The following is a 22,468-nucleotide window of genomic DNA, read 5'->3' as shown; positions in this document are numbered from 1 at the left end:
AAGTTAAAAGAAAACAAGCAGATATTCAATATTTAACACACTTTCTCTCTGCACACCAACCATGAGCTTCCATTATATGTGCATTTATTTATTTATTTATTTATTTATTTATTTATTTATTTATTTATTTATTTATTTATTTATATTATATATTTTTACATATATTACAGTGTTTATGTGCCATCATAACAATCAACTTTTTTTTTTTAACTTCTTTGTCACTGCCTCCTGACTACATCCACTTATTTTCTCCTTTTTTTTTTTAAGGGACTTTATCTGTCTCTACATGCTCAAGCTGCCTGATCTCATGTCTGGGATGGCATGGTTTGATTTGATTTACATGGACAAACTGCTCTATTGCTGTTTCACCTTCATTTTTCAAAATTTTATACACTACAGGAGAGACCTTATCTATAATCCGAAATGGCCCCTGCCAGGCTGCTAGAAATTTAGAATTTTTCTGTTTACTTTTTCCAAAATGAAACTTGTACACCTGATCCCCTACACTGTATTCCTTTGCTGATGTCTTTTTATCATAATATGACTTTGCACTGTCAGCAGCTCTTTCCAGATTTCTCTGCACAAAAGCAAATGCATGTTGCAAATGCCTCCTCAGTTCATCAATATATTCATGAACTGTGGATGCACTCACTAGAGTTTGCTCATGTGTTCTGTATAGTAGGTGTTGTGGTAACACCATTTTCCTACCTGTTAAGACCTCATGGGGGCTAACACCTGTTGCTTTGGCAGGAGTCGACCTGATTGCCATCAGAACCAATGGTAAACGTAAATCCCAGCTGGAACCTGCTTCTGCCACAAATTTCTTTAAAATATCCACAACAGACCTATTGCTTCTTTCAACTGTACCTGAAGACGCCGCCCGATATGCGATATGTAGTTTCCTTTTCACACCTAGTATTTGCCATACCTTACTCATTAGAGCACTTGTGAAATGACTTCCTCTGTCTGACTCAATTCTTTGTGGCAACCCAAACCTTGAGAACACATGGTTCACCAGCAATGTGGCTGCTGTTTGCGCACTACAATCTGGTGCAGGAATGCACTCAATCCACTTCGACATCAAACATACCACACTCAAAATATAACGGTGTCCCCTGCTCGACCTTTTTAAAGGACCTACATAGTCTATTTGCAAATCTGACCATGGGAGAGTTAGGCCTCTTTTCATCAATGGTGCTCTATGCATTGGTGAAGCAGGTTTAAATTAGGCGCATACTAGACATCCTCTAGTATATAATTCCACATCTTGGGACATATGTGGCCAGTAAGCATAATCGTTTAGTATTTCTAATGTTTTTTGTGAACCTCTATGGCCTGCAGTTATGGCATCATGTGCATGGTGTAGCATTAGTCCTCTGAATGAAAGGGGTACTACCCACTGTATTTTCCCTGTTATGGACTCTCTAATCATGAGTCCATCCTGTAATCTAATTCGTGTTTTGTTCTTTAATAACACCCTCAACTCTTCTTTTCCCATACAATATTTTTCTGTTAAAGGATTTTGTTCAGGATCTATCAAATGATTATAATAGATTCCCAAAATTTGATCATTCTTTTGTGCCTCAATCAAATCTTGGTCTGGCGTGTCATGACTCCACTGCACCACCGGTTGATCTATCTCCTTTGGTGCTTTAGAACGTGTCACTGCATCAATTTGTATTTCACCCATTAAATAATCAATATGTAGCAATTCTCCCATCACAGCCCCAATCTTAGCCAGATGGTCTGCCTTATCATTTCCCTCCTTATCCTCTCCTGGTGTTTTTAAATGCCCACGAATTTTTCTCCAGTATATTGTTAAATTATTTTCTGACACCAATTTGTCTATGGCTTGTATCATTTTTCCATGTTTAAGTGGCTTTTTGTTGTATGTAACCATGCCTCTTGCTTTCCAACCAGGCAAATACTCCACAAAGCTATTCCGTGCATAGTCAGAATCAGTCACCAGGACAATTTCACTGAACTTTTTATCAACTGCAGTAGCAATTGCTTTATAGATGGCTGCCAATTCCGCCACCTGACTGCTCCTATCCCCAATCCTCATCCCTATACTGGGGACGCCTTCACATTTCAACCAGACATTTCCTATTCCTGCCACTAATTGTTTATTACTGTCATTTTCAATGTGAAAAGCACAACCATCCACATATACAGTTGGCAAATCCTTGCATGTTTTTTCATCAAAAGTTTTGTGTGATGATTGTTCAAATTCCTGCAAACTAGTTTCCACTTCCATTTCATTTGGTATTTGTTCAGCTGCACAGTCATGTAAGTCAGCTAACCCTTGAGCAATTGGGCTCTTTTTATTTTGTCCATATCTCACTTCTACGGAAAACCTTGTAATGCCAGCGTCCATGAAGTGATTCTGGATTGCGCTAGATTGCCTGATCTAATCCTTTTACTCTCTAAAAATTGCAAAGGTTGATGATTTGTTTCAATAATCACCTTTTCTCCCTGAACAATGGGGCGGAAATGTTGTAGCGCCCACACAGTGGTTAATAGGGCCTTTTCACATTCATTAAATTTCATTTCAACTTGGGAAAATGCCTTACTTGCATATGCAATGGTTTTGTGATTCAAATCGTGTTTTTGTGATAATACTGCTGACATACAATGTTCAGAAAAACCTATTTCTATAAAGAAATCCCTGTCCTTTATGGGGTAGGCTAAACATGGTGCCTTTACAAGACATTCCTTCAATCTAGCCACTGCATCAGACTGCTCTCTTTCCCATCTCCAGGGAGTATTTAGTTTAAGCAGTTTAGTCAATGGTTGGGTGATCTCTGCATAATTCTCAATGAACTTTCTGTTATAGCCTGTCATCCCTAATAAACATTTTACTCCTTTCACATTTTTAGGATCTTTTAATCTTTGTATGGCCTCTATTTTCTTCCTTTGTGGATTTAGCCCATGTTCAGTCACTTCATGCCCTAGAAAGTTCACTTTTTTCTTGCACCATTGTGCTTTTTGCAAAGATACTTTGGCGCCTGCTTTCTGCAATTGGCCAAGTACATGTCTTATTTCATCAAAATGGCTTCTCAGGCTTTCATTTTTTATCAGGACATCATCCACATAAACTATTGTCCCTCTTTCCGCTGCATCCGGCATGGCCTTTCTCAAAAATATGCCAAATTCACTCCCACTATTGATGTACCCGAACGGAGCTCTAAGCCAGGCATATTGAGTCCTGTCAAATGTAAAGGAAAATAAGTGTTGTATCTCCTCTGCCAATGGCACACACCAATATCCAGAGGTGAGATCTAATGTGGTAAATACCTTTGAACCATGTATCTGAGCTAGGCCCTGATCAATGAATGGTAGTGGCCATCTAGATACTGGTACTCTTTTATTTAACTCTCTTAAGTCTGCACACAGCCGCCATTGACCATTTGGCTTTAACACACCTAAAATAGGCGTATTGGATGTGCTATGAATGGGCCTGATTATTCCCCGTGATTCCAAATTTTTAATAATCTCTGCCAATGATTCTAAACATGCCAGCGGTAGTCTATACTGGCGTACAAACACTGGATTTCTGCTACAACCTTCTGGTAGTGTGGCCACATGTAAATCAGTTAAACCACAATCATAAGCATCTTTTGCAAATACATCCTTAAACTCCATAAATATTTCCCTCAGATTGTTTCGATCCTCATCGCTGTCACATGCATCCGCTAAGGAGATCTGCTCTTCTACCATTCTGGAAAATTCTGGAAACTCTTCTGGTAAAGGAATCTCAGCGCTTTCCTCTAACTGTGTGGCTGTATCTTTTTGTAGAGCTGCCACTTTTAAATATTTTGGCATATCAGCTTCCACTTCAATGGGCTGATTTCCTGTTTCATTTTCATTTAAATTAAATATTATGCAATCCTCTTGATGGCAACACACTGTCTCATTTGAATCATAAGGATACACAGAATGAATTTTAAATATTCCTTTGGGCTGAGAGTCCAGGTGTTCTGGCAACTCGCCCTTGGCATCTACATATTTTTCAGGAATATTCCCAATCACCATGTTATTTAAATCTGCCATATAATGTGACTTTTGTATGGCCATTCCTAATGGGGAGTTTTCCTCTAAATGAATATCCTGATAACCTTTATTATTTACCATGATTTTTACAGATCCCTCACCAATGTCTACCAATGGAATGTATTCATAATCCAGGCCTTGCTGTTTTATGGATTCATTCAGGCATACAAATGCATCAGAGCCTTTCATCTGCTGTCCATTTTTGCATTTCAGTGTTATTGCAAACTGTTTTGTAAATGCAGGAATAATAGTATTTTTCCTCATTTGTAATTCGACTGCATAAGGAGCCAGTTGTGCACAATGATAAGCCCTTCTTTTGTCTTCAAATTCAGGTGCCCGACCACCTAGGCGTGACCATATTTTTTGATTAAGGAAATCTAACACCATACACATTCTGTGCATGATGTCATTGCCCATGTAAAATTCATTTTGTGCTCCACTCACTATCCATACATTATGGTAAATTGTTTTCTGCCCAATGCTAATTTTAAGCATGCATCTGCCTGCAATTCGGTTTTCAAAGTCTGGACTGTCCAACCCAGAAACATATTGGTTTTTAATCCTAAATTTCGGGATTTCTTCCCTCTCCATAATTGTTTGCAACAATTTCTCATTAATGAAACTCCTTTCATGTTCAAGTGCTAAAGTGGCTTTTATTGTTTTAAGATAATCATTTATACCAACATGAACCCATGGTTGCTCATCTTCCATGTGTATTTCTGCCAGAGTGGTAATGTGTTTTTCTGAATCTGTTTTAGGAGCAATATTCTGTTTGCATGTTTTCTCTTTTAAATAGAAACGTAATGTGTGCTCATCTATGGCAGTCTGCCAATCTTTCCTTGGGTCCAAGTATATTTGTACAGGTAGTTTATCATTGTCGCTCTGCATTTTGTCTTGACACATTAATATAACAGTGACACTAGGTATGCAGCTATTCTGGAGATATACCTCCACAGCACCATTTGTTTTGGCAACGGTGTGACATTCATTTATATTGTTGTTTTGTGATTTTAGTTTCTTAGGCCTCAATGGTTTTTTGGTTAAGGACCACAGCACTCCATTCACCCCATCTATGAGAGGAGACAATCTTTTCAGGCAATCTGTCCCCATCAGAAATGGAATTTCACAAATAGATGTGATCAATACCTCTTGTTTCATTCTGTGCTTTCCTATTTTTATGTCAACCTCAGTTACACCTATGATGGGCATCTCCTCCCCATTAAAGTTATGCACTGGGCCTTGATTTGCCTTCACTGTGATCTGACTCTGTGGATGCCTCCCTTCATTGATACTCTTTACCAGCTCCTTGGACATAATTGTGGCCTGTGCGCCAGTGTCAATCATAGCGAAGGTGTGGCATTTTTCTTCTACAGTGATGGGTGCATAATATCTGTCCTCAACTTCCTCTAATTCACATAAGAAATGTGAATTCTTACTGATTTCAGGGCTCACCTTTCTCAGGTCTTTTTGACTTTTGGCTAAGCACATTGGTAAATGAAAAGACATTTTTCCCTCCTTTTTACCCATTTCTGTGCGAGATATTTTATTCATTTCTCCATGTTCAGAGGTTTTTTGGAGTGTGGCCACTGTTCGCCCATCCATCTGGGTAACATCAGAGACCACATTACAACCTTCCAACTGAACATTTGTAACAACATCATTCAGCAATTTGTCATTTTTTAATTCTGTGCATTTGTGATCATTTAGTGTAATACCAGCCCTTTCAGCCTCTTCAAAAATACGTGGCTCAAAGAATTCTTCAGGTGATTGACTTGTATCCTCCTTGTGAGTATTTCCTTTTTCTGTCTGTGTTTGGTCATTGTTTTGCTTGCCCAGGGAAGGAGCTATGGCATCCCCACTTACTCCCTGTTCACTGGTATTCCCCATGCATGAGTCATTTTTCTTAAATCTGTTCCTTTGTTCTTTTGGAATTCCTAATGTTTCTTTTTCATTTGTGCAAATCTTTACTGTTTTATTTAGCTCTAAGTTAAACCGTACCTCTTTTTTAGAAGTATTTGCACTTTCTATCACAATTTCATTTACTGGTACTTTCATTTTTAATCCATTAGGCATCTCAGAGTCGTTATGCAAAATTATATCAGAGCAATCTGTCATTTTGGCATTGCAGTTATCATGAGTACTTAGTCACTTTTCGGAAGCCCCCCGGTCATTGCTATGGCCATCAGCCCCCTCTTTGGAAGGTTGTTTTTGCGCTGTATAGAGCTTTCCTATTTGCTCAGCTAACATTTTCACTTGGGCCTCAAGGCACTGGAACCTTTCCATCTCTCTAGGATCCTCTTTCTGTGGCCTAGGTCGATATTGGTTGTTTTCCCCCTGATTGGATCTATTCTGATACCTCTCAGGTGATTGATGTCGGTTGGGATGGTTTCTGAACTCTTGATTCATTTGTGGAGGGGAGCGGGTTGCACCCATCCTTTGATTATAGTCCCCTGGTGGGGAATCATTGTACTGGCGTGGACTGTAGTTCACGTTTTGCCTCATGTCCTGTCTCTCAGATTGTGGGTACTGGCCCCTATGTTGATTTCCATTATCAGTAAATCGATCCACATATCGGGGCCTATCCTGATTACCATATATCATGGTGCTGGGATCAAATCTGCTCTGTGTCCCCAATGACTGGTAGGGACCATCATTTCTTTGATCTTGATTTTGTCTCTGGTTATTGTTCATACCTGCCATATCAGGCCGATATCCTACCCGGGGTCTATCCCCTAAATATCTAGGGCTGATGTAGCTCTCTCTATTACTAGGATCATGTGTTTGGAACATTGGTACAGGAAATGGCGATCTTTGTTGATTACCCCTTTGTTCAGGGGTCACATTATTTTTACCTTGGCTTTGAGCAGACTCAAGGGACATTTTGGCTGACCTGATTTCCATTACTGTGGCTGAGGGTTCTTTAGATTTAGGCCTGGTATCTTTCATTTTATCACTTTCTTTACCCTGACAATAGAGTCCCTCATATAGCTTTGTGCTTTGATGTACAATCCATTCAAGGGACTTGTCACGGTCAAATTCACGGACCAATTGGGATATGATGTCTTTCTGTAGCCCATAGAAGTATGCAGTTTTAAACTCATTGGAATTTGAGTCAAAAGATACATCAAAGCGAGAGAATGCTCTTTTTAAGTCTTGTAAAAATTGGCGAGGGGATGTATTAGGTCCAGCAGTAATTGTGTACGCGACTTTCTTTGCCTCCTGCAATGACTGAAAAGGAGAAAAATGACGCCTAATTTCTTTTTCAAACTCCAGCCATGTCATATTCTGCTGTTCATTTAATCCCCTTATGATGCTGGCCGTCGGGGCATCTAAAGTTAAATGAAAATATTGTCTGTACTGTTCCCTAGGTATCTGGAGTGCTTTAAAAATGTCATGCACCGCTTCTAAGTGATCCTCAATGCAGCATTCACCTCCCTTTTTAAATGGTTTGATCAGGGCTTTAATGGATTTCATTATTTTTATGGGGCTACTTGTTGCAATACATGGAATTGCACTATTTTGTGAGTCAATCCTGTTTTCAGGTGTATGAGATTGGTGACTGCCCCCAATGGGAGTATCAAATCCCCCAAGGGCGCTGCAACCAAGTTCAGTCACCGGCCCAGTCACTGGGGCACTAGCTCTTTGGGCAGAGCTAGAATTCACCTCCACTCCATTGAATGTGGTACCCTGCCGCCTCTCCTGGGACCTGGGAATGCACATTTGCTGTTCTAAGTCCTTACACTTTTTAAGGAGTCTGTTGGCTTCATCATGCAAATAATTATTTTCATCACTCATTTTATTAATCACCTCCTGCATTTCGCACATTTGCATTTGGCATTCATTGAACTCTTTATTTCTCTTGTCTCTTTCTTGGATCATTTTAATCATTTCTTGTTCTGCACTCTGGAAATCACCTTCTTTTTCACAATGTTCTTTTTGTAAAATCTGCATTTCTGAAACAACCTCATCTTTATCCTGCCTAATGTGATCCACTAAGGCTTTTAAGTGTGCCAGTTCTTGCTCACTATCCTCAAATTCTTTCTTGCTTTTGGATAACTGAGTATCAAAGTCTCTGCATTTTAATTGCATGTCTTTTTGGCATACATCCAATTCTGCTCTCAACATTTCCTGATTTTTACTTGCCCCTTCTAATTCAGTCTTTAACCTGTTAATTAGCTGAGTATCATTTTCTTGCATTCGCAGGGACTTGTTTAAAATAAACCATATTTTGCCGCATAGCCGTATTAAACAGTCTTTCTCTGCACTTTTATCGGCTGCATTCAATAATCTTGTAAGGCAGACCTGAATTATGCTGCCTTCTGCAAAAATACTGTCTAGTTTTTCTTTCTGCACCTCACCCTGAATGCGGTTACTCCATTCTAACGTGCTATTCGAAGACCAATTCCCATGTGCAAATAACTTTGCCTCTAAATATTGCACTAGATCTGAGAATGTGGTTTCCCTTTGTGACATTCTGAAATTCGTTTTTAGTGGCACACTGCTATTATAAAATGGGTTCCCTTTAATGTGCAAATGGCAGTGTGAGACACGCTTGCCACGCCCAGTAGGTACTCTATGATCACTTTCCCGGCCTGCAACGCACCATAAATATGTAGGGTATTTTGTGGAGATTTGGGGCCTGACGGTATTTTCTTACCGCCGAAATATAACTTAGCAACAATCACTCCTTGTATTCAGATTGGGCCATGTACAACAATAATACAGTGAACATGCATTATTTCAGCACCCAGGCATGCATATTTGGTATGCGTGGGTGGTAGGCGCGGTTGGTGGTATTTTGGTGAGCATAATTCCCTTGTTTTATTTGTGGCCCCAATGTCCAAAATCCCTTATCTTTGCTTAGATTTTTCGTGTAATCACTAGAGAGACCTCAGACCTACATTTTAGGAAAACCACATTTTTCAGTGATAGTGTGCCACCATGGGCGATCTCACTGACTTATTTACGACAGAGAGCTATATATGGTAATCTTGTGGTAATTTCCACTACCTTATATACGGTCGGGAGCTATGTTCTGAGAGTCTCTCTTCCCGTTGGCTCATGTACCTCCAACGAGCTATGCTACAATCACTCACAACTGTTCATACTGAATCTGACATGCACACATCTGTCTTAAAATGACCATTGCACTGTTTAAAAATCTCCCCCACTTCATCGGCATTGTAATGGTAAATATTAAATACACCACCCGTCTGTTTTCAAATATTTTTCTGTATTATAAAAGTTGCATTTAAACACGACCTCACTCTTTACAGAAATAAATAAAATGGTACAGTAAAAGCATTGTCTATGACACACTGCAAAGAGCGTGGCGGAGAACAGAACTCAAATTGCAACATTAGCATTTGATTAAGGCATGCGCAGGAATCCTACACTGACTGCATATTACCGTACACACTCAGCTCCCACACTTCTCATTACCTTATCTTTTTAGTTGTTCTCTTTGGCTGTTCTCTTTGTGAATGTGGCTCCCTTGGATTAACTCCAGCAAAAAGGAACGCTTGCCTTCTCAAACCGGGTTCATTGCCTGGAATTCTCAGCTTTTTCAGATAGGAACGCCTCAGCCAGTGGAAAGGTCCTTCTTTCAGCTCTCCCCAATCTCGACTGCCAAATCTTGACTGTAGCAGGATGCAGGGATCTGCATTCAGTCAGGAGTCCCACAGCCAGGTCTTCTCCCCAGTAGTGCAGGAAAATGTCTGCCTGTCTTTTTCCCCGATACTGCCCACTAAAACTTTCATCTCAGCCCTCTGTATGACGTGTCCCAATGAAATCCATCATCTCTCATCCTCCTACTCTCAACAATAGCTTCGCTTATACATTTGCAATTGTTGCAAATCTGACTTCCTTCTTCCTGCAGTTACTGTGCACAAAAACACGGAGAAGCAGACAAAGAAGAGAAGAAAAAAAAATCTGCACACACATTTAAATGGCTTTCAGAGTATGCCTAATTCTGCAGTGGAGAACACATTTTATTAGTGGGTTATGTTAAATAAGGTTTTATTAGTCAGGTTAATGGTTAATAGGTTAGCTGTTAATTTTCAAATGTGTCTCTCGCACCATAGGCATTTCAGGTGAAAATAGTGTGCATTTTTAAATGAGCACGTGTGCTTTTAACTGTAAACCTAGATTTGCATCTTATATGTTAAAATCGTTTTTTACTGAATAGCCTGTCTTTCCTTGTTAATCTGGTAACCCATATGGCAATGCACCGCACCCTTGTGGTGGTGCTGCGAAAAAAATTGCTACCTGTGCAGTAGTGCTGTACTCTGTGCTGTTTGCTACCTGTGTAGTAGTTCTGTAATCTGTGCTGTTTGCTATCTGTGCAGTAGTGCTGTACTCTGTACTGTAACACGCCAAATATCCTTACAGGTCAGGGTTTACTGACCATCACACACACCTGACGTCCATTAAGCTTCCCCACATGGATAAAAGGCAGAGCACGACAGCACACTCGGAGCGAGGCAAAGCACACGAGGAAACAGCAGTTTTCGAGACAGCAGCTGAACGAGAGAGGAAAAATGATAAAACAGAAGTGGATCGCAAGGAGGGAAGTTCCCTTGACCTTTTCAACAATGAACTGTTACTTTGCAGAAAACTCAAGAATGGAATGTGTAAGACCAGGGAACCAGGCTGAAGAATCCTGCCTTGTTTGTCAGAGATTCCTGGGCCCTCCCACGTCAATAATCAAGGCAGGGAGAATCACCAGCTGCCTTGGTACCGTCTGTGGCTCCAAGAACAAAGCAGGGTCAGTGAAATCAACATAGCTGGTAAGTTGGGGAGACTGATACAGGACGGGTATGTGTTGAAGCCAAGGTTGCAAACAGCAACACTGTATGGTGAAGGCTGGGGCGAGCGCTGGAATGAACATTGTTAAAATGCATGTGATAAGAGACGCAAGTAAAGTTGAACTGCTGATGAGTGATTGAAATTTGAAAACAATATACAATACCTTTGACAGAGTGGTCTGGCAGCACATAGGTGCTCAATGAAAGGTATCTGTAAGGTATCCAGCTGAGAAGTGGCAAAAGTAGATAAATTTGGTCCAAGTCATCAGAGTGAGACCAATTGAAAGTGAACAAATAAATTTGAATCAAAGTGGTCCTGCAATGGGTCAAACAAAAATCCCACGCACAGTCGAAAGTCTTCGATTTTTTATGAAGTAGAGAACATTTGGAAAAGTAGATAAAATTGGTCTGAGCCTTGTGGAGATAAACCAATTGAAGGTTTTGTGTTAAAGTGGGTCTGAGCCCGACAGAGGGGGACCCGGGCTGAACAGTAAATCGCCTGAGAGTATATGTGAAATCCTGAGAAGAAAGGATATTTGATGTTTGTCGTGTTGTATCTGAAATAAGAGACATTGGAAGGCAAAGAGACTTTGGCACAGAAGGCCCTGATGTTGGAGCCTTGATCTGCATCCTCGTGCTAGAAAAGCCATAGAGTGTGCTAAGCTTGAGTCTGCCGCCTCGTCCTGAGCTGAAAACATGGGGAAGGGAAGCCAATGGCTTGGATATCCCAACATATCATTTCTTGAACACTTTTCTTTTTGAATAACATTGTTTTCCACACTGTTTGTATTCAGAAGTAAGGATTGGCAATAGGTGTATTAGTATAGGCCATTTTATTTTGACAGACTCGACTTGGACTATGTCATTATTATTTCAAGGTCTTAGCTTGCTCCCATCTTTAGATTTAGGATTAGATAGGCGTTTTTCAAACCCAATTGAAGTTCAATAAACATGCTTGAACTGTGATCACTTGTGTCGGTCTTACTGTTTGATACCATGCCTTCCTTACATCATGTAACTCCTACATTTTTGCAGCAATCAGTAGCACTACCCAGGAAAAGATTTTTTGATGTCCCCATATGCCTAAATCATCTAGTCAACCTAGACAGGTCTCCGTCTTGCTTTAATGTATGCTGCTTCCACCATGATAAAACCTGGGAATTCTAAATGTGTAACAGTATTCCAAAGATTTCAACTATTTCAGTGCATACTTGTTATTCCTTACTTACTCCTTTTATGCCACAATTGTACCGCTCTCTGACATCCTTAACTAAGCTTGGTGAACCTATTTGACAGAGTTCCAAGTCAATCAGATTTTGGCTCATTTGGTCTGGTCAAATGATCCTGAATGTCTTTCAGGGTCCCTGAAAAATGACTCATGAGAACTTGGGATAACATTCCATTTATAGGAAATTAGCTGTTAGAATTTATGACCAGTCTTGCAAGGCAGAAGCAGTAGGTTGCCAGGAGGTGCCTGTATGAAAACTATGCAAACAGAAACATTTTCTAATTAAACTTGTTATACATTACTCTGTTAAAACAGAGTTTCTCAAATCTGTGTGGGTTGAGGGAAACTACTAGCTGGGTTGAGAAAAAGATGGAATTGTTTGGGGGCAGGAGATTACATTCAATGGCTATAAGGGAGTGTTGCTACTTTGTGAAGGACGAGGCAACATTTTAATTGTGAGAATTTGTGACATGCCAGGATAGGAGTTACACAGAAATATTCTTAGATTTGTTTGGAAATAGATGATTAGATTTAGGGACTGTGACTGGGAGTGCCACAATATTTTGGTATACAAGACAACATATTATTTGAAAGAATTGTTTGGCACCAAGAGTTTATATTCAGTGGTTGAAACAGGGTGTGCTGACTTTTTTGTGAGGATTGTATAAAATATTAGTTGTGATATTTTGTGATGAGACAACATACTAGTTATGAAGAAAATATATTACCATTGTGTGATGGCTTGATTTTTTATTCAATGGCTGTATAGTAGTGTGGCATGGTTGTATGACAGATGAGACAACAAATAGTTGCAACGATACATTCAGAAATGGTTTGGAGGTTGGCGGTTTTAACTGAGAGGCCGATTCTGAGCTCCTGATAAAAAGAGTGTGGCAATACAACATTCTTTCCTCCAGGTTCCAGCACCACCATTCTGAAGTGGGTGAAAATATTGCAGGGGAGATTCCGTACTCCCCATCAGCAAAAGCTGTTAAAATCTGTCATTCTGGGGAAACCGTGTGCTTCAGTGGCATTGAGAGCATTTTTTAAAAGACTGCCACTTTTCTAATTTAAGAAAGTTTTCCTAAACTTTCATTAAACTAGAAAAGTGGTGCTGCAGTCTAAATGCTATGTTTATATAGGGAAAAAGTGAGAAGTGGATTGTAACGGCACCTCACTGGTGCCGTTACAATCTCCATTGATGTGCCGTTACAATCTCCATTGATTCATGTGCTAAACCATTGCTACTGGGAGGATAATCCCCTCCATGTGGCCGCCCTGCATTGCTGGTGGTTGCCAGGGCTGTTGTCAAGACATAAATCACGCTCAGGCAAACGGCGAGACTTTCATATCCCTGCACCACATTAATTTCCTGTCAGAATATGGTGCATTTAAGAAATGTGTTGTTCTGGCTTGGAATAACACATTTCTCATTTTACACGGACCTCTGAATCATGCCCACAGTGTGCCAACTTTTTCGTGTTGGACAATACTAAAATGACCAGTACAATTCTTAGAATACATTCAGTTATTGTAACTGAGTGTGTACAATTTTGACTACAGGGGAAACAATGGCACAAACCCGCCAACTGCACTGTGCACATGAAAACTATGTTCCTATGCGGAAGGTTGGGATCAACCCGGGCACCTCCTCTTTACATCCGGAGTAAAGCACACAGTGCGAGTGCCCAACCGGGCAGGTGGTAAGTCAGGCACGTCTTCCTGAAACGCACTTTTATGTTCTCTGTGTGTAAGTGTTGCCACAAACATGACTATTATTTTGGGTTCTCCTTTTAAGGAGAACAGGAAACAATAACACTGTTCGGTGCTCCCTGTGACAAGAGAACAATGCAGTGCTGAAGAATTGTTGGGGTTCCCCCCTTTGAATGAGAGCTGCACACATGAACATGTTTTGGCATTTCATGACAGCAGGTAACAAGTGAGTTCCATCTGGCCATAAAAGTTTGCCCATTGATTCCGAGCTGGATTGTCTTCCAGACTCGTTGTCTTACTCATTCTGCTGTGGTATCCGGCCGAATTACCACCACATTGTAAGTCGACGGATCAACCATTTCCTGCTGCCGTCTGAGACCAGGATGAAGGCAAGGGAGGTCTTGGTAGATTGATTGATTATTTATAACGCACTTAATACCCAGAGGGTTCCAAGCGCAGGCCCAGCGATAAAACCTGTGCTGCTCCAGGTCATCTTGCGTCCAAGCGAAGCGCGTTTCCCCTGAGCTACGCTCCAGAGACCTCCCTGAGGTTGTGAGCCGTGCGGAAGAGTTGTTCGGGGCAAACAAATATCTGTGCACTAACACACGCAAACTTGTTGCAATTGTTCCTAAACTGTGATAAAAGACATTTATCGAAACCAACCCTACTTATCAGATAGTTCATGCAACACATTGAGCTTTCAGACTTTCTTGTGATACAATATAGTGTTCAGCATCTAATGCTTAAACGTTGTGTTTGTTTTATTCATGCAATGTTGGAAAAAGGGTTGGACTATTTTGAAAGAGCCAATTCGTTTCAAGTCATCTATTGAAGCAGCCAATAGATTACATACAAACAATTGGCTCGGTATTCTGCCTTTTATGGTATTTAGTCAGCAAATGGAAATACAAGTATGCCAATGATTTGTTTACACACCATTTCAGATGGTATGGATGTCTTCATGCATGCTTCTCCCGTGCCTATCCGTAAGCAGTGACAGACTGCTTTTGATTTTTAAAACATGAGGCCAATCTCTGCGTAATGTATGATAATGCTGTCTTTACAGATTCGGTGGAGTGCTTCAGGTGCCAGTGGGATCAGTGGCCCAATGACAAGCAAGATCGATGCATTCCAAAGACTATTGAGTACCTCACCTATTCAGAGCCATTAGGAGCTACGTTGTCAACAGCCAGCATTGTTTCCTCCATGATGCCTGCCGCCATATTGGCGCTTTTCATCCATTACAGAGATACCCCTATTGTCAAAGCCAACAACTCCTCACTGAGCTTCCTCCTGCTATTGTCACTCATATTGTGCTTGCTTTGTTCTTTGTTTTTTATTGGCTATCCCACGCAAGAGAAATGCCTCTTACGCCAGGCTGCCTTTGGCACCACCTTTGCTCTAAGTGTCTCGTGCATCTTGTCCAAAACCATCCTGGTGGTCATTGCCTTCAATGCCATTAAACCGAACAGTAAATTAAGGAAATGGCTTGGCCCTCAACTCTCCTACACGATCATCATTGTCTGTACACTTATTCAGGTTCTTCTCTGTGTTCTTTGGTTACATTTCGCCCCTCCTTACTCAGAGTACAACACCCACATTCATCTTGAGAAGATAATAGTGGAATGTAACGAGGGGTCCCCAGTTGTTTTCTGGTGCATGCTGGGATATCTAGGACTGATGGCTATAATTAGTTTTGTTGTGGCCTTCCTGGCTCGAAAACTGCCCGACAGATTCAACGAAACCAAGTTCATCACCTTCAGCATGCTGGCCTTCCTCAGTGTCTGGCTTTCCTTTATTCCAGCCTACCTCAGCACCAAGGGCAAGTACATGGTGGCCATGGAGATCTTTGCCATCTTCTCTTCTAGTTCTTCCCTTGTTCACTGTATATTTCTACCTAAATGTTATATCATTCTCTTTAGATCTGGAAATTACTCAAAGGATTATCGTATTGGCAAGGGCGCAGGCCATGCAAATACATTTTAAAGAGACATACAGCCTTTGTTATTTTTTTAACATATTCTTTCATCACCAATGTGTCTCGTGTAGCTGGACATGCAGGAATGGTAGGCACTAGTGGCTAGTGGGGTGATGTTTTACAGAGAAGCATTTTCAATTAACTGTACAGTAATACACAGTGGTGTATCTCAATCTTTCTGATGTGGAATTGAAATCCCTTTTTCAAAAGAATTACTCACGATGAACGACAGGGAAAATCGACTACGACAGAGAAAATCGACTATGACAGAAAAAAACGACTATGAAAGTTCATTTTTCATTAAAAAAACTATTTTCTTGAAGCGTGAAATGATCATATTTCAGGATCACATGGGGGCAAATTAAAAGGAAGTCCAATCAGATTGTACACAGCATTTGCAATGCTAGCAATATGTCGTCAATAGTAGACCATCTGCCTTGCCTGAAATGCATCGACTGCCAGTGATGCTGTGCAATCCCCCTTGCCACATCCTTTTGGCTGCACCTTTAATATTCAACCTTCTTAATGTATCATTGTTTTTGAATGTTTTTACTGCATGCCATGGCTGCCTACTACTCCATCGTGTTGCGCTACATAAAACTCAATACAGGCAGACAGCCATGTTTCATAGTGCAGAAGTACTTCTTGGGCTTTTGCTTCACTTTCCCAAATCTTAGGCTTCTTGCTGCTAGAGTGTACAAAGCTCTATGAGGACAATTTTTAGTTTCAGAAACAGAATAGAATGTGTCACAACTTATACAAATAGGGGTCTTCTTATGCTGCAGACTAGTAACAGAATGGATGAGGTTAGAGAAGGCCACAAACTCAATATGACTATTCTTGACTGCTGAAGATAGTAGGTCTTTTGAGAACATGAGCCACATCCAGTCTCATGAAGCACTTCTGAGGCAAATGTAAAACATGTATTTGCTCGGTAGGAATAAATGTATTATACTAGCAAAAAGTACCCTTTCTCTGAACGGGTCCTGTGGACAGACATGACAACACTCATCAATTGCTGAAAATCAATGATCCTGTAGGTTGCTGTTCTGATTGGCTTACCACTTGATGTGCTTTGCGCTCTGAAGTAAACTGCACTCAGAATGGGCATGTGTGGTTGGCTGACATACAGCAGAGCAGATGTTTGGGAGAGGCAAGAGTTGGGGTGCTGCTGCATACTGGTAACTACTTTTCTCTCTCCCCACCTGTTGCCTCACTCTGGCATGATGTAATTCGTTGCAGTGCATTACGGTGCAAATGTCCCAGAAACCGTTAATTCTAGTGTTGATGACCGGTCCTTCTACAACCACATTGATGTTTTGCAGTTTCAGAAAACTGTCTCATATGTGAAGGTGCTGAAATCCAGGGAAAGGAGTGGGGTGTCCAAGTGTCATGTATCCGTTAATGTCCGGAGGGTCCTAAATATGCAAAATTGTTTGCAGATTGGTGAAACAGTGTGGAATTGTATAAGGAACAACACTTAAACAACCACAAGCCCACAAACAAATTTAGAGTATTGCTGGAATCCAGGGAAAGGGGTGAGATATCCAAATGTGTAGTTAGTAACGTCTGGAGGTTCATAAGAGGTAACTATGCAAAAGTTGTTGCAGATTGGTGAAATGGTATGGAATTGTATTACAAACAATGCTTTGTAAAAGCCACAAACCCACAAACACATTTTGAGTTTTGTTGCAATGCGAGTGAAAGTGGTGGGGTGTCCAAATGTTTGGTAGCCAGTAACGTCTGGAGGGGCCTAACATGTTAGTATGCAAAATTCAGTGCAGATTGTTGAAGCAGTGTGGAAGTGTGTAGGGAACAATGCTTCCCCAAGCCACAAACCCACAAACACATGTTGACTTTTGCTGAAATCCAGGGAACGGGGTGGGGTTTCCAAATGTCATGTAGCCATATTGTCTGCTGGGTTCTAACTGGTAACAAGGCAACATTTAGTACAGCTTGGTGAAACAGTGTGGAATTGTATAGGGAACAACGCTTTGCCAAGGCACAAACTGAGCCACAAAACCACAAATGTTTACTTTTATAAAGATAGATATAGATAGATAGTATATTCATTGGCCAAAGCGCAGTATGTGTGTATACTCCATTTTGAGGAAAGTAGCTCGCTTATCTGTATTTTTTGCAATTAGAGCCTATTGGGATCAGTTTGGGATTTTGGCCCAATGCTCTTTTTAATCATAGTTGATTAACTTGTCTGGCCACTCGTGGCAGTATGCTGCAAAATTGTATATCTGCTTTAACATTAATAATCTGTCAAGCTCTCACTATCATTTTTGTTGGTATAAATAAAAGAGAGAAACATTGTCTACATCACAGTTCTTGGGTGTCAAGTCTGGCAGCTCAATGCAGAGGTTGTTGGGGAGACAGTGTTATTATGCAACAAATAGGAAGGTGGTATCAAGAGGACTGCCAATCTTCACAATGAAAGACATTGCAATCCCCCATCTCAAGCTTATCACAGAATGAAAATGCCATTTTGAAGCTGCATTATCTCCTTGAATGAATCGAAGGTGACAAGAAAGGGGCAAACAGATTGTTCAAACATCACCCTCAATCGTTCTTTCTAGATAAATCTTTGAGCAGTTGTCAAATGTCCACCTGCAATTTCAGCTTATAAGGCTATGAAAGAAGCAACAAAGCAGCCTTTTTTGCAATTAGACATTTTAGTTTTATCTGAACTTGGGATATCAGTTACTTGAGTTTTTTCAAATCGTGGCCATGCCACTGCAGGTTTAGGTAGACCTTAGTTTCCAGATTTCTGTAACACTGTTTTCTTTGTTCTCTTTTTACAGGAGGACATCAATGTCCAAGTCACATCACAGTCCTTGATGACATTAATTATTGAAGTTGAAATATACTCTCCATGCATTCATATATTTGAAAAGGATTGGAAAGTAGTGTGGGAGCCCCTCTGGGTCAAATACCCTGTTCTATGGGATTTATTCCACTCAGGAGGGTCTACAACCATGTTTTAGCTCACTGCACCTTTCATAGAGGAGAAATATCCATTTGCTTATCAGTCTTTGGCCCACCCACAAGGGCAGACCAGCACCAAAATGCTAGGCAATTCTACTCACCAGACATGTGTTTCAGCCTTGTTGGTCAGGGAGGGCAAGCCGATCCTTTCTAAGGTACAGTGAGCAAGAGGTGCACGTCTCGATTACCCTTGGTTACTTAGGGTGCAACCCCAAGTTTTACAAAATGCGAAATATCCATTTGCTTATCAGTCTTTGCCCCACCCACAAGGGCAGGCCAGCACCGAAATGCTAGGCAATTCTAATCTGAACAAGAGTCCCATCAGCAACACCAGACATAGGTTTCCACCTTGTTGGTCCTCCTCAGGGAGGGGAAGCCGGTCCTTTCTAAGGTACAGTGAGCAAGGGGTGCACGTCTGGATTACCCTTGGTTACTTAGGGTGCAACCCCAAGTTTTACAAAATGTAAAATTATTTTGGAGCCCCTCTACTGAGAATGAACATTTGTCAAATACCCTGTTCTATGGCATTTCTTCCACTCAGGGGGGCCTGCAACCATGTTTTAGCTCACTGCACCCTTCACAGAGGAGAAATGTCCAAACCCTAATGGAAGTACTTTAAGAACATACAACAAGGTTAACATCAAGATATATAGCAGATTTTACATTTTCATATTCTGACTGTCATTGAACAAAACCATCTGCCCTAAATATGTCAGTGAACAAAAACAAGTGGCGTAGATATGTGATATATGTAGATATGTGATGTCTACAGTGATGTCTTCAATGACATTTGCAAATTCATCTATCATGTCTTGGGTGTTAGTCTTAGCAGTGCACAGTGTACGTCTTTTTAACAATGTTTTGAATTGCATAGGTATTTATTAGTGCAACCTAACCATAAGGTACCTTTAACAAAGTTTTTTCGCTGAAATTCATAGGTGTTTATGAATGCACCCTTAATTTGCTACAAGTTCCTTATATTATACTTACTGCCAATGCAGCAGCTGTGGGGTCCGCGGAGAGTGTGATAGTCCGCGGACAGAAGGTAGCATTCACAAAGCCTAGAAGCACAGGGGACATCAGAAATTGTTCTACCCTTCAACCAACTAACAGATATACATGAAACAACAGTACTTATATTTACTGCATGCAAAAATAGCTTTTTGTTCAAATGATTTCTTCAAAATGTCCACATTCTCTCTTATTTATAACACTATATAATGGAATGCACAAGCATAAACCATAACAGTACACCTAATATTATCAGTACAGTGCAACCGTTCATAGAGACTCACAAAGCGCTCATTCAAAAGCAATCTCTCACTGAAGAGTAAGTACACTGTATTTCTTTCTTTATTATTACCATTCATTATTTAGAGATTTCGTATAAGCAAATATTACTATTTTTTAATATTAACAGAAATGGCAAACACACTTGAGTGGTTGGAAGAAAACCTTCCAACAGAATAAATAAGTGATGATAACATCTCTAATGTTAAACAATACATGGTTTAATATAAAGAAGTAATTTCTACAGACCTCAGTGAAAGAATATCTTTTTTCTCATAGTACATAGTTTACATTAAGAAACAACACCCCCATTTAATTATGGAGAATCCCAAGAATCATAAAGAGGAGTCCTATCCCCTACTCTACATAATTAAATTGTGATGTTGTCTGCAAAACTGGATAAACTAAGTAATGACTTTAATGAACTTTTAAATCATGTTAAAAATCATGTTATTAAAAATGTTGATTATCATTGTCTTTCTTGCACCTGTCCCCCTTTTCCTCAGCAATCATCCCCATCAAATTCCCAACATTTAATGTAAGATGCTTTGATGAAACGTCACTCCCTTCTTCCCCTGATCATCATTGTCCAGAAATTCCATATTCTCCTATTTGTTTCCATTCCGATACCAAATCTCTTTCATAAATAAATACATTTTTTATACTATAAATATCTTGTATATTGTTCTGTCTTATTATTTTTTTTAAACCCCAATTAATTGTCCACGGACAGTACGACTGTTCAGGGTTTCTGCACTCAAAATGGATGTGCCCGCAGACAGCCCGCGGTGTCCGGAAATGTCTGGTTTCGCATGGCACACTTTTAATTAGTCTGTAGACAGTGTGTCTGTTCTACAGACACTTACTTGCATGTGCCCTTCGTCTCCCGCCAGATGGGCGTCCGTGGATGGCCGTCATCATCGCCGATGTCCCCAGAGGTTATCATGTGACTGCATCTGTGCAGAGTGACGGCTTAAAAGAAGATGGTGTCTGTGCTCCATGGACAGATTAAAACTACTTTTTCCACCAGTCTAGGGTGTTTCAAGTTGAAATGTTCCCCGACCAGAGGTGATAGACCCATTCTTAGTTGATCTGGCAACTTTTGACAACTTTGCAAGGTCTATTTTCAACTCGGCTGTCTGCGGTCAGGCGCGTTGTCCGTGGACGGCTCATCGGAAGGGACCCACCCATTACTTCCAGTCATTCTCAAGCTTGCTCTCCAGGAGAGAGCATCAGGAGAGACATCTGCTTTGCAAAGCTAATGTATGTCCATTAATGGCATCTGTAATGGCTTTTGATCCTCCTCAGCCACCCCCCTCCACCACCACCTGGAGGGCCTGGAAAGAGGAACAGGTTTGATGATTCAGAAGAGAATGAGGAGGAAGATGAAGATGAGGAAGTGTCTACCTCAAGCCCCCAGATTGAGTCCTGGGTGTGGTGGTTTGATGCACTGTTGTACTCAGTCACGGAAAACAAGGGCTCTACCCCTACGGGATCACTTGCATGAATCGCCACACCATATCCAACTACCTAGGTGCTGTGAAAAAGGTGGTACATTTTTCAGGGAGAAACAGGTTGTCGGCCTCTTCCCCATCTTCATCAGCCTATCCTGTCACCACGCAAACTACTTCTGTGGGGCAGAGGATCTCAGCGGCTACCTCACAGGCCATACAAATAGCTGGTGACCCTTAGATTTCGAGGGTCACAGTACTATGTATGTACTGCGATGCGCCAATCTGCAAGGGGGTGTATTGCTTTCTAGGCCGCAGAGCACAAGAAACACTGCCCCCACTTTAAATTTAAAGGCCTGTCCAACATCTTCCACTTTCAAACTGTCCCTCTGTCTCTGTGGTTGGTGCACCTTCGCTTCCACCCCTCCCTTCCTTCCCTTCTCTCCCCCACCTTACCTTGCCACTCCTGAAAAAAACTGAAAAAGCCAAAAAAATACAAAATCAAAAAACGGTTCCTTTAGGAGCAACCTTTCACATTTAAAAGAGAGAACTGGGAAAAAAAAACTCACAGGCCCTTTTCAGCCTGCATAGTCCATAGACAGTACAGTAGTCTGCAGATACAAGAAGAATTCCAAGCATGGAGTGGTAAAATGAAGATTATTTTAACTGCTTTTTGTTAAAAAATGGTGGCTCTTTAAATAACCGATTTTTTGTCTTTTTGACTTTTTTACAATTTGTTTAGTTCTTTTATGTACTAAACTAACAAACATTCTACAAAATGTAATTCTTTTTTAAAAAAAGTGCTTCTTATTATTTGATTCCATATTTTATGTGTTTACAGAAGCTGTATCAATGCATTTTGAACGTTTTCAAGAACATTCTTATTGCCTACATCAGTTAGAAGAACAAGTTAATTACCGATTGGTAACGTTCTTTCAACTGGATGTTCCACGAA

The 22,468-nt window shown here is 40.6% G+C and overlaps 1 protein-coding gene across 1 annotated transcript in view; it reads left to right on the top strand.

Moving 5' to 3' along the window:
• LOC138466255 (extracellular calcium-sensing receptor-like) overlaps positions 1-15,786 on the top strand; it is a 154,210-nt gene extending 138,424 nt beyond the window's left edge. The window contains exon 6 of the mRNA XM_069607228.1: positions 14,867-15,786. Coding sequence (XP_069463329.1) covers positions 14,867-15,786 — 920 coding nt within the window. The remainder of the gene's footprint in view (positions 1-14,866) is intronic.
• Positions 15,787-22,468: the final 6,682 nt, after the last annotated feature.

The sequence above is a fragment of the Ambystoma mexicanum genome, chromosome 1p, assembly GCF_040938575.1.
Source record: "Ambystoma mexicanum isolate Mex_15411 chromosome 1p, UKY_AmexF1_1, whole genome shotgun sequence".
NCBI classification, from domain to species: Eukaryota; Metazoa; Chordata; class Amphibia; order Caudata; family Ambystomatidae; genus Ambystoma; species Ambystoma mexicanum.
This window is presented reverse-complemented; position numbering and strand designations above follow the sequence as displayed.